Source organism: Canis aureus, chromosome 11 (assembly GCF_053574225.1).
Source record: "Canis aureus isolate CA01 chromosome 11, VMU_Caureus_v.1.0, whole genome shotgun sequence".
NCBI classification, from domain to species: domain Eukaryota; kingdom Metazoa; phylum Chordata; class Mammalia; order Carnivora; family Canidae; genus Canis; species Canis aureus.
Window position 1 is genome coordinate 71,186,624 of NC_135621.1, and position 13,564 is coordinate 71,200,187.

General features: G+C 42.7%; 1 protein-coding gene across 13 annotated transcripts in view; it reads right to left on the bottom strand.

Moving 5' to 3' along the window:
• The window catches only part of AAK1 (AP2 associated kinase 1), a 156,071-nt gene that overhangs the window by 73,881 nt on the left and 68,626 nt on the right, over positions 1–13,564 (bottom strand). For all 13 annotated transcript variants that reach the window (XR_013389885.1, XR_013389884.1, XM_077915722.1 and 10 more), the window contains exon 3: positions 7,099–7,217. Coding sequence is in view for 11 of the 13 variants with exons in the window: in XM_077915722.1 (XP_077771848.1) it covers positions 7,099–7,217 (119 nt within the window). In the remaining 2 variants the exon portion in view is untranslated. The remainder of the gene's footprint in view (positions 1–7,098; positions 7,218–13,564) is intronic.

Below are 13,564 nucleotides of genomic sequence, written 5' to 3' on the forward strand. Positions count from 1 at the left end.
AGAAGGACAAACATTGTACGATTCCACTTACATGAGGTATATAAAACAGCTAAACTCATAGAAGCAAAGAGTAGAATGGTAGTAGTTGTCAGGAGCTGGGGGAGGGGGAAATGGAGAATCGTTATTCAATGGGCATAAAGTTTCCGTTTAGATAAATTCTAGAGATCTGCTGTACAACACTGTGCCAACAGGTAATAATACTGTACACTTAAAAATGGCTAAGATGGTAAATTTTAAGCTATGTGGTTTTGACCACAATAAAAAAATTATTTTTAACAGTTAGTAAAATTAGGGACATCTAGGTGGCTCAGTTGGTTAAGCATCTGCCTTCAGTTCAGGTCATGATCCCGGTGTCCTGAGATCAAGCCCCATGTGGTGCTCTCTGCTCAGTGGGGAGCCTGCTTCTCCCTCTCCCTCTGCAGCTCTGCCTGCTTGTGCTCTCTTTCTCACTGTGTGTGTGTCAAATAAATAAAATCTTAAAAAAAAAAAGTTGGATTACAATTAATATAAAATAAAAATTTAAATATTGGCTTAGAAACAAAAAGAAATCTTCAAAATTGAAATAATAATTGCTTAGTTGATAATCTATGAAATATATCCAAGATGAGTTGAAAATTTATACCCACACAAAACCTGCACACAGATGTTTATAGCAGCTTTATTCATAATTGCTAAAACTTGGAAGCAACCAAGATGTTCTTCAATAGACGAATGGATAAGCTATGAAACATCCAGACAATGGAATATTATTCTGCTCTACAAAGAAGTGAACTATCAAGCCATGAAAAGACATGGAAGAAACTTAAATGCGTATTAACGGAAAGAAGCCAATCTGAAAAGGCTACACAGTGAATGACTGCAACTATATGATGTTCTATAAAGGCAAAACTATGGAGACAGTGAAATAAAAATCAGTGGCTATAGCTGGGGGATTTGGTGGGACCAATAGGCACAGGCAATGTCTGGGGCAGTGAAACTTCCATATGATACAATAATGGTAGACACATGTTATTCATTTGTCAAAACCCATAATACAATACCAAACTCCATGCACAATACCAGAGTAAACCTAAATATAAATTAGGAACCCTAGGTGCTAATGATGTCAAGGTGTCAACTCCCACCTCAAGTACCTAGGGAAAGAAGAACAAAATAAACCCAAAGCAAGCAGAAAAGAAATAATAAAAATACAAACTATCACAACCAGCCTAATATAAAATGGATAATTTGAAAACCCTATAACTATTAAGGAAACTGATTTTGTAACTTAATAACTGCCAAAAAAGAAATCCCCAGGCCCAGATGGTTTCACCAGAGAATTCTAAAAAATGCTTAATTAAAGAAGAACAAACACCAATTCTACAAAATCTCTTCCAAAAAACAGAAAAGAAGGGAACACTTCCCAACTCATGTTATAAAGCCAGAATTAACCTAATGCCAAAACCAGGAAAAGCTTAATAAAACCCCCAAAACTACAGCCTATTATCCCTCATGACTATAGATGTAAAAATTCTAACCAAAACATTAGCAAATAGAATCTAAAAATACATAAAAATAATTATAGACCATCCCAAGTAGGGATTATTGCAGGAATGTAAGCCTGCTTCAATATTTGAAAATCGGTCAATGTAATCTATCATATTAAAGCTAAAGAAGAAAAATCACATGAGCTTATCAATCAATGCAGAAAAAAATATTTGACAAACTTCAATACCCATTCATGATAAAAACTTAGAAAAATAAGAATAAAGGGAAACTTATTCAAATTTCTTTTTAAATCTGTTTTTAAAAACTACAGTTAAGCTTATGCTTAATAGTGAAATTTTTTTTCCTCCTAAGATTGGGAAGAAGGTAAGGATGTCCACTCACTATTCTTATTCAACACAGTATTGCAGATTCTAGCCAATGCAATAATGCTAGAAAAGGAAATTAAAAGGATACAAATCAGAAAGGAAGAAATAAAACCGCCTCTCTTTGTAGGTAACAGAATGGTCTATATAGAAAATCCTAAATAATCTAGAAAAAAAATTCCAAAACTAGTAAACAAATTTAGCAAGGCTATAGAGGATAAAAGATAAACACAGAAAAATCAATTGGTTGGGGCACCTGGGTGACTCGGTCAGTTAAGTGTCCAACTCTTGATTTCAGCTCAGGTGATGATCTTAGGGTCGTGGGATTGAGCCCTGCATCGGCTCCACCCACAGCTGGGAGTCTGAGATTCTTTCCCTCACCCTCTGCCGCTCCCCCCTACTCACACCTGGGCTCTCTAGAATGAATGAATGAAGAAAAATAAATTGGTGTTCTACATACTAGCAATAAACACATGGACACCAAAATTAAAAATCCAATACCATTTATAACCACTGAAAACAAAACCAAAAACCTATGTCTAAATCTAAGAATGTGTAATGTTAATGAAAAAAATCAAACTTACAAATAAATGGAGAGATGCACCATGTTCATTCATTGGAAAACTAAACAGAAAGATGTTAATTCTCTACAAATTCATATACAGGTTTAATGGAATTCCTATCAAAATACTGGTAAGGCATTCTGTAAACATTATTCTAAAATTTATGTGAAAAGACAAAAAAAAAAAAACTAGAGTAAGTAAAACTTTAGGAAAAAAAAAAAGTAGGAGGAATCAGTTTATCTCCAGACTTATTATAAAGCTACAGTAATCAAGGCTGTGTGGTGTTGGTAGAGGGATACACATATGGATTAACAGGAACAGAACAGAGGAGGGTCTGGAGATGGACCCTTACAAATATGCCCAACTGATTTCTGACAAACATATTCAAAGGAAGAAAGATAGCCTTTTCAACAAAGGGTGCTGGAACAAATGGATAGCCATAGCCAAAAAAAAAAAATTGACCTAAATATAAGTCTCACACCTTATATAAAAATTAACTCAAAATGGATCACAGACTTAAATGTAAAATGTAAAAGTATAAACTTTTTAGGAAAAAAAGAAATCTTCAGAATCTCCAGAATCAAGAGGTAGGCAGGGTTCTCAGAAATGACACCAAACACATGTCCCAGAAAAAGAAAAACAAAACAAAACAAAAAAACCCAGATAAACTAACTTCATCAAAATTAAAAACCAAACCAAACTAAAGAGAAAGGCCTTAGAAATTAAAAAGGCTGACAAATGAAAAATTCAACAGGGTGGTTGGAAAGTAAAGCTAAGGAAATTTGCTGGAATGTTTGTGTGTGGGGGGGACCCAAAAGGAATGAAAAATGAAAGGGAGAAAACAAGAAAATTAATAAATCAATTCAGGAGAACCAGTATCCAAAATAACAGCAATTTCAGACAAAAGGAAGACAGAAAAGGAAATCACCAAATGAGACAAGCTAAAATTCTTCACAGTGCAAGACTAGAGACTCCTAGTTTACATGGGAACACCACTTATTAAGAAATAATAAATGCATCCAGCAAGGTGCATCATCAAGATATTTCAGAATGTTGTCAACAAAGGGGAGACTGATACACTTCTAGGGAGGAAAAAAAAATGGGTCCCACCCAAAGGCCCCAATATCAGAATGACTTCGAACTTCCCACGCACAACAATGAAATAAAGACAGTCCCAGGTCTGCGAGTTCTCAAAATCGTGCCTAAGGAAGCTACCACAGGATAAGCTCCACCAAAATGAGGAAGTAAAACAAACAAACAAACAAACAAAAAAATGAGTCAGGAAGTCTAACATAAGAAAAAAAGCAGGGCAAAGGGAATGACTAAGAAATTCCAAGGTAAGAATGTAAATCAGGCCTAGAGAGCAAGGAATCCAGATTTCCTGAGTTAGGAGACTGAGATTTCTTCAAGAAGATAAAAAACTTTTTAAAAAAGAATCACTTGTAGAGCCTACGGAGAGTTCAGGGTCAAATTGCTGGAAAGTACACAGAAAAGACAGACCAAAAAATCGAAGAAGATGATTAATTCCAGTGAACACAGAGTCATATGGAAAAGGAACGGTCACGCTGGTCCACCAGGAGGTCTCCAAGAACGGCGTCCTCACACCTGTACGGACGGCGGCTGCCGGGGCAGGTGGCAGGTGCGCGCGTGTGCAGGTACGCGGGGAGCAGCGAGCAGCGGCGCAGAGGCCGTAGTGTCTGCTGTCCCTGCTCCAGCAGCCCTCAAGTGCGGGGAAGTCAGGAACCAGCCCTAGAGCAGTTATTCAGGAACGTCTCCAATGAACCGACCACAGGCCTGCGTCCAGGGCGTGCAGCGCCCGCAGGAGGGGCCCTCGGGGAGCCGCCCCACGTGCGGGGGAACCGCTCGTTCGCCCAACGCGCACTTAAGTCCTGAAAAAATAGAAGCTCAAGACACAACGAAACAGAACCTTGCACGGGGAAGGCGCGTGGCCGGGTGTGCCCGGTGCCAGCCCGTGGGCCTGCGCCCCGGCCTCGGCGCCACCAGCCCAGCGCGGCCTGCGCCGTCGGGTCTCTGAGGCCTGTCGCAGCCAGAGGACGAGCGAGGGGCCGCGCCGGGCCGGGGGCGGCAGGGCCGGGGCAGAGAGGCAGCCGGATGCCCGGGGGGCGGTGGGCGAGGAGCCCGCCGGAGCCCCTACGGCGCCACCTTCCCCCATTTCGCGACCTCTTTTTGTTCTTTACAAAAGCATCAAAACCCGGGGCACCAAGGAATCCTCCCTCCAGGTGAATATTCGCATCTGATGTCACCATGATTCATACCCTCGTCTCATCCAAAGTCCATCAAACACAGCTGCTCCCTGAACGCCAGGAGTTTGAACTGCGTGAATCCAGACGCATATTTTTTCCTTAAATACAGTACACTACTGTAAATATACCGCGCTATATTTTTTCCTTATGACTTTTTCTTTCTTTTTTTTTTTTTAAGATTTATCTATTCATGAGAGACCCAGAGAGAGGCAGAGACACAGCAGAGGGAGAAGCAGGCTCCATGCAGGGAGCCGGATGCGGGACTCGATCCCGGGCCCCTGGGGTCACGCCCTGAGCCAGAGGCGAACCCTCAACCACGGAGCCGTCCAGGCGTCTCTCTTTAAGTAGGCTCCACGCGGGGCTTGAATTCACCACCCTGAGTCAAGACCTAAGCTGAGAGCGAGAGTTGGATGCTTAACCCACCAAGCTGTGCAGGCAACCCCTTCCTTAAGATTTTTCTTAATGTTTTCTTTCCTCTAGCTTCCTCTATCGTGGAATACAGCACAGAACACACACACAAAATATGCGTTGACTGTTTACGTTATCAGCGGGACTCGCTCGCGGTCAACGGCGGGCTACTAGCAGTTAAGTTGGGGGACACCAAAAGTAATATGAGGATTTTCGACTGTTCAGGGGTCAACACCCCCCCGCCCGTGTTGTTCAAGGATCAACTGTACTTACTTTATGTCAAGAAGTCTGCTGGAATATAAAGTTTTCGATTTTAAAACACTTACCTTCTGACAGCAGAATTACTTATAAGATAACAAGATAAGCAATATAATTGGCATAAACCAAAGTACTGTGGAAACCCAAAGGGATAAAAGACTATTTACGGGGGGGGGGGGGGGGTGCCTGAGTGGCTCAGTCAGTTAAGCCTCTGACTCTTGGAAGTGTGGGAGGTTCAGCTGGTTAAGCATCTGCCTTCAGCTTAGGTCATGATCCCAGAGTCCTGGGTTCAAGTCCCGAGTTGGGCTCCTTGCTCAGCGAGGAGCCTGCTTCTTCCTCTACCCCTACCCTCACTTATGCTCTCTCTCACGCTCACTCTCTTTCTCTCTCTCAAGTAAATAAATTTTTTAAAGATTTTATTTATTTATTCATGAGAGGCACAGAGAGAGAGGGCAGAGAAGCAGGCTCCATGCAGGGAGCCCGATGTGGGACTCGATCCCTGGACCGCAGGATCATGCCCCGGGACGAAGGCAGGCACTAAACCACCGAACCACCCAGGGATCCCCCTTTTACTTATTCATTTTTTTTAAAGATTTAAAATCTTTTAAAAAAATGCCTCCATCTCTTGATTTCGGCTCAGGTCATGATCTCAGGATCATGAGATTGGCATTGGCTGTAGAGCCTGCTTAAGATTCTCTTTCTCTGGTGTACCCCCCACTCCCCGCTCTGCCCACTGCTCACACTTACTCTGTCTCTCAAAAAAAAAAAAAAAAAAAAAGAGACTTTAAGTTTCTTAATGTATAATATCAAACAGAACTGAAAGCAGAGACTAACAAACTCCCACATACCCACCGCTCCGCTTCAATCGTAACCCTTTGCCAATTTGTTTCTCTTCTAAATCTACTCATTACTTGAAGACATGTTATTTCACCCATAAATATTTCAGCATCTACTCTAACAGATAGAGACTCTTTAAACACAGTATGAATCTGAGTTGTGAAAACAAAGTTTTTAAGACGTGAGGTATGATTAACATATAATAAAACCTACAGATGTTAAGGTGTTCGTGGAGCTCTAACACTGTGCAGCCCTGTGTAACCACTACCCAAAACAAGATATAGGACGTCCCTATGGCCCACAAAGTCCCGCATGCCTCTTTCTGGTCAGTTTCCCACACTCAGATGACCACTTCTGATCTCTGTTACCACAGATCACTTTCACCTGTTCTTGGACTTTTACAAATGGAATCAGAGGGTATATATGAGAAAGAGGTTTCTAGTTCAAAAAAAAAAAAAAAAAGGGAAAACCATTTCTGGAGAAAAGAACTGCACGTGTAAAATATAAAGGTATGGGAGGGTATGTTCACAGAAGGCTGAGAAGCTCCAGAGGGATGAACACCAGGACCGGCAACTGATAGTAGACAAGAGTAGAGAGACAGGGAGAGATGGGGTTCCTGGATTAAACTCCATAGTTAGTTCTGGGAATGATGTTATGAGATAAACTCTTCCCAATGCACAAACACTTCTCTGACCCAAAAAGCTGGTCAGGCCTCCCAATATGCTCCTTCCCCCTCTGCCCTCCAGCTAAGGGTGACCGAGATGGGAGAAGCATGCTATACCCAGGTCTCTTCATTCTCATCTTGTGCTGAGGCTCCGCTGCCATCTCAGGGAAGGAACAAGCCTCCCCAAGCCCCCCGACATCTCAGGAGAGGGGACATTTTACACAAGCAATCCCAAGTCTGAGGGGCAGCCTTACCATTATCTGGATTTCTCTCTTGCACACCTGGAGATCATGCTCATTGTTGACAAACATGCGTTTCAAGGCACATTTCATTCCATTGCTTGTCCTCACCAGAAACACGATAGCAAATCCACCTGTGAGGGAAACACACACATACAAGCTCTTTTGAGTCGTGTTCAAAAACTCAGTGAGATAACCAGGGTGCCCGTAGCTTTGTGCCATCACTGTTAATGGTACTGATGCCATCATCAGCCAGACGCAAGGGCTGGCCTGGCCTGGAAGGCACTCCTCGCTTCAAGGGACTCAGGTTACCATGGGACTGGGGGGCAAGAATCAGAAAAATGGTTCCTGAACACCTGTATCAGGAAGAAAGAAGAACAGTAACTATCTTGCAAAGAACCTACAAATAAACAGATAAACAAATAGATGAAAGAAAATATAACTATATTCCAACCACGGTCCTAGGCACTTTGAGCTTTTATTTGATTCTTACTACAATCCTATGAGGCTGAGTATTATTTTTCCCTTGAAGACAATTACGAGGCTCAAAGAGATTAGATTCAACCAACTTAAAAACATATTTATAAGTCCAGCACTTAACCCAGAGAGGCTTGGAAATGATTTTATTTTATTTAAAGATTTGTTTGTTTGTTTATTTATTTATGATAGACATGGGGGGGCAGAGACACAGGCAGAGGGAGAAGCAGGCTCCATGCAGGGAGCCCGACGCAGGACTCGATCCCAGGACTCCAGGATCACGCCCTGGGCCAAAGGCAGGCGCCAAACCGCTGAGCCACCCAGGGATCCCTGGAAATTATTTTAATAACTGCTATAATAGCTGTCAAATTCAAGGAGCTTTCTGTTCCTCCTCATCCTTCCTCAGCGACCCACCTCCCCCCAACTCAGATCTAACAACCAACCTTGAGGGCTCCTCCTGCCTTTCCTACCTACCTGATGGGCTGTTGAGAAGACCCAAAATATAGGTATGAAAGTGCTCCTCAACACAGCAGACACCAGGAAGGCATGACTCCATTCCTGGGCAGGTGTTTTCACGTCCACACCAACTCTTCTCTTAAAGACACTCCAAAATTCATCAAAAAAATCTAAAGAACACTAGCAGAAACTCTTAAATGCTGCAGACTGGTTACACCTTAGCAGTCCACAGATTCTTAGAACTCCTTACTTCGATATCATTCCCCAAACACTGGATGAGGCACTCAGTGCCATCGCTAACGGGGGTTAATAAAGAGGTAAGGTGCAGCAAAGCTGTCAAACCTGAAGGCTGTGGGATAGGCAGCAGTTAGACGGGGCACTTAATCCACCTGTCTGCTCCTACGCCATCATAATTTAGCTTGAACTACCCTGTGTAGGTAGATAGATAGATAGATGATAGATAGATAGATGATAGATATGTCAAGGCTCTTTTTTGCACAGAGGTGATCACTAATTGAATGGAGAGGAACACAGAGGGGAGCCACCAGCGTGGGAAGTGGAGCCGAGGCTCTGGTGTGGTGTGGGGCTAGCAGCCACATGCAAAATCAATGCAGAGCAAACGCGGGGACTCTAGACCTGAGACATAAGACTTCGTCCTGTTTAATCTCTCTACCCCCTCTGAGGCTCAGCGGCACTTTGACACCTGTCTGCCGAGGTTCATGGTCATTTCCTGGTGAATCCTCACAAGGTGTATTCTTCAAGTCCGCTTGTATATAGGTTTCTGCAGCTTGCAGCTGAAGAGAGCCTTAATCCTAGAGCACTCTTGCATGTTTTCACACAATCCACACATAATTCTGTGTTTACAAAAATGTTAATGGGCTCAAATGTTCCAAGTGTGCATTTTGATAATGTTTACAAGATTTTTGGTCACAAGTCAGGTAAACACTAAGATCTGCCGTAAAATCTTTAATTTCCATGGTCATCTTGAGTATTTGTGTCTCAGTAACATTTCCGATTTTCTTGTAATACTTTGCAGTCGTTTACACTGCTCAATTGTCAATTTTAATTCTAGAAATTGACTTTAAAAATCTGTTTAAAACTCTACCATGTATTGAGAAGTAGAGGTCTTATGACACACATGCCCACAAAATCTCAGTTTTAAGGTGCACAGTTTTTTACATTTGAATTTTTAGAGTATTGGAATTTTTCTTGTAATCTGTATATTTAATATAGTATTTAATCTTTCCCCCATAAGTTATTAAATTCATGATGTGCCTTATTACCAGTCAGAATTAGAAATGCTAATATGAATTATAAAATGTCTGTGTGTTCGTAATTACCTCGTAAACAGTCCGAGTATTTGTCTTATAGGTATTTGAATTTTTAAAAAAAATCATGTAACTATAGACTTTGTATCAGTAGTGCTCCTAGAGAGCATTAAATCCAAGCATTTTTGCTTTATGAGCAGACGAACAGAGCGAGGCTTAGGAGTCTCATGGCTAATTATGCAGAACCTAGAATGTTATCACTCTGCTGATTGTCCAAAAAATATTCTCTCCAACTTACTTGTCTTAAAGAAAACCCGTGTAACACCCCCTTGAGATAATGAGGAGACATCTGACAGTGCTGTAGAGCACGAGCGGGGAAGGGCCCTTTGTACAGTTTTGTGATGCGCAGAACCACCGAAGGGCCGGGCAGCCCTTTCAGTAGCAGGTGGATGATGCAGCGATTTGAGATAACTGCCACCAGATGGGAGCAGTGCAGTTTTCTTTGCCAGGCGGCAAGATGACCTTTCCAGCCTAAACTGAAGAAACGTGGCAGATGCCTGCCTACTGCACGATCCAGGCAAGCACAAAGGGCTGGGACGAGCCAGCCAAGATTCTCAAAGCCTGGGACCATCACCAATCTAAAGGCAAAGCAATGAAGCTGTTCGCCTAACACAGAGGGAACCACGTTATTTAGCTTCTACGCCCACCAGGGGCTTGTCTGCAGGTGAGAAGTCAGAGCTCCTTGATCATGAGATCAAATTCAAAGCCTGCTAGGATTTGTCAGGCTAAAGATGTTGGTCGCTATCAATGCGTCGCTGACCACGTAGAGACGTAAACTGCTCGGTTAGCGAGAAGAGGGGAGACGGCACCACTCCAGGCACTGTCCTAGCACAGGCCCAGGGCCATCGTACCCATTAGGGTAGGAAGACTCCCGGCCGCAGCTAAACACAGTTCAGGCTGTAAGACTGTCAATAGAGATGCTCATTTCAGATTGAGTTGCATCCCAAGACCTTGATTAAACGGAAAAATCCAAAGCTGAGCTGATAGTTCGGACAGAGGTAAGAAAAGCGAACATTCAGCGGAGCCTGTGCCAGTCTGCCCACTGGAATCTGTGCCAGTCCCTCGGCCTACTTGCATTCTTTTTTGAAACGCTGAGATATTCCCTATGATTTCACTGGAATCCATTTTGGGGGAAAATTCATGAATTTTTTGAATCACAGAGGGAAAAAGGATTCATCTCATTATGTGAGGTAAGCAAGTGAAATAGGTGTGATAATTTTGACACAGACACATATTAGCCTCTTACATATGTAAGAATATTCTTTTATTTCCACAAAGAAACATATTTTCTCCCATTTTCCCTAAAATATATAGCTCTTTGGGTCTTTCTCCTGCCTAATTTTATTATTATTTTGGCTTTTAAAAAAATGTTTTTGAATTCAACTTAATTAGCATATGTATTATTAGTTTCAGGGGTAGAATTTAGAGATTCATCACTTACATATAACACCCAGTGCTCATCACATCACGTGCCCTCCTTAATGCCCATCACCCAGTGACCCCATCCCCCACCCACCCCTTCCCTCCAGCGACCCTTAGTTTGTTCCCTGTAGTTAAGAGTCTCTTATGGTTTGCTTCCCTTTCTGTTTTCCTCTTACCTTATTTTTCCGTCCCTTCCCCTGTTCATCTGGTCCTTAAATTCCACATAGGAGTGAAATCATATGGCACTTGTCTTTCTCTGACTGACTTACCTCGCTTAGCATGATACCCTCTAGTTCCATCCATGTCATTGCAAACGGCAGCATTTCATTCTTTTTGATGGCTGGGTCATATTCCTGTGTGTGTGTGTGTGTGTGTGTGTGTGTGTGTGTGTGTGTGTAACCTCTTCTTCATCCATTCGTCTGTTGACGGGCATCTGGGCTCTTTCCATAGTGTGGCTATTGTGGACATTGCTGCTTAAACATTGGGGTGCAGGTGCCCCTTTGAATCACTATGTTTGTGTCCTTTGGATAAACACCTAACAGTGCAATTGCTGGGTCACAGGGTAGCTCCCCCTAATTTTTAATGATGTGGCTAGGTACTTATCACTCACTATGAGATTAGAGATTTTGTCTCTTTGGTTCCCCTCTGCATCCTCACGCCCTAGAATAGTGCCTAACATACAGCAGGCACTCAAAAATGAATTTTCCTCTTATTGTTACTACAGAGAATAAAAAAAGGCTATAGAAAGTGGGGGAGACCGGGGGAAACTAAAGCAATGGCTCACGTAAAGCAACAGCCACTACACAATTCCAGGTAATGAGTGTCACGGGAATAGGGACCCAGATCTGCTAGTTTCTAAAGATAAGCTAGAAACCTAAAATTGTATGTGACATTTCCAGGTGTAAACAATGGCAACAATCTCACTTTAAATTACCACTGGATGGGCTAACACTACAGAGGCTAAAGGAAACACATCTGAAAGGCCGAGTCTCGGAGCCTACGGTCCCCTCCATCTGATGGAGTCTAACCCCTCATCCCACTGATGGCCAGGGGAGGCAGTGCCACAGCCAGCGGTCCACAAAGTGAAATCATACCCTGGTCATCACAGTTCTTGCCTCTCTTCCCTAAAGAGGAGTTTACGGAATTTGCACCTACCCAGCATTTGTATTTGACTTTATGCTTTTTCAAAGGCATTTCAAAATAATTGAATGAGGTAGATGACCTACCCGCTGTCCTCATTTTTGTCATGGGAAAGAACTACAGAGATGAAGCTCCTTTTACGAAAATACACAAAGCTAGTTAGTGGTAGAGCGCAGACTAAATCCCTCATCTTTTTAAATCTGTTTTAAACCAACTTTATATACAACACAATGCACCCTTTTAAGTGTGGAGCTTGGTGAGTTTTCACGCCTTTTTATCTTTCAACCATCACCACCATCAGGCCATCACTGTGAACAGTTCCTCGTGCCTCTTCTTAGGCATCCATCCTCCCCGCCAAACTATCTCATGTCACTTCTGATCCACTTTCTGTCCCGTGGATTCATTTTGTTTGCTGCAGAATAACTGGAATCACACAGTATGTACTATTATGTCTGCTTCCTCTGTATCATATTTCCGAGATTCACCCCCATTGTTACATGTATTACATGTATCAGTAGTACGGGGGAGGGGGGCTTAAATTGCAGACTAGTATTCCATTCTATAGAATGTTCCACAATTACTTTAGCCATTCACCTGTTAAAGAACGTTTGAATTGTTTCTACCTTGGGCGGTTATAAATAAGAGGCTCATGGTGAAGTCTGTTTTTTGTAGACGTAAGTATTTGTTTCTCTTAGGTAAATAGGAACGGAATTGCTGCGACATATGGTGAGTGTATATTCACCTTTATAAGAAACTTCTAAACAGTTCTCCCCAAGAGTTGTAGCATTTTGCACTCCCAACAGTCATACGTGAGAATTCTGGTTGTTCCACACCCTCATCAACACTTGGTATTGTTCATCTTTCTCTTTTAGCCATTCTAGCGACTGTGTAGCGATCTTTCATTATGGTTTTACTTTACATTTCCCTATAGATCCTTCAGCATTTATTTTTTCTTAATTTTTAAAATTTATTTATTCATGAGAGAGAAAGAGAGAGAGAGAGAGAGGCAGAGACCCACCCAGGCAGAGGGAGAAGCAGGCTCCATGCAGGGAGCCCGATGCGGGACTCGATCCCGGGACCCCGGGGTCACACCCTGGGCCAAAGGCAGGCGCTAAACCACCAAGCCACCCAGGGACGCCCTTCTTCAGCATTCAAACTCCGAGGATTAGTTGCTCTCCAGTACCTTCCTGATGAAAGGCTTTAATAATAAGCACAGGATCACAAAGTCGCTGATGAATCACTGAGATGGCGTGGACTTCTACCTCTCAAGCAAGGATGACAGGAGTGCCTAGCTCTCTTCCGTGAGAAGCAGACAACTGAGAATGTGTATAGAGGGAGAATTAGGTAATCTCTAAAATTTTTCGACTCTGACACCAGCAGGTGATCATGGTCCTCAATATCATTTTTATGGCTGGAACTTTTTTTAAGGAAAACCTCCTCGGGAGCCTAATCGTTGATACTCAACATCAGCAATGGGGCTTTTGAAAAACTAGGTGCAGTACCTCTGTTGGCTTTGTCTCAAATACTGAATCATGTTAGAGACTACCGTGCCCCGGGGGCTGCTCCGCAGGAATCAAGACACCAGTGATTTCCACTTAGCAAAGGAAACTAAAAGATGGTGGCATTTAGGTGACGGGGAAAAGAAAGACCCCAAGGTG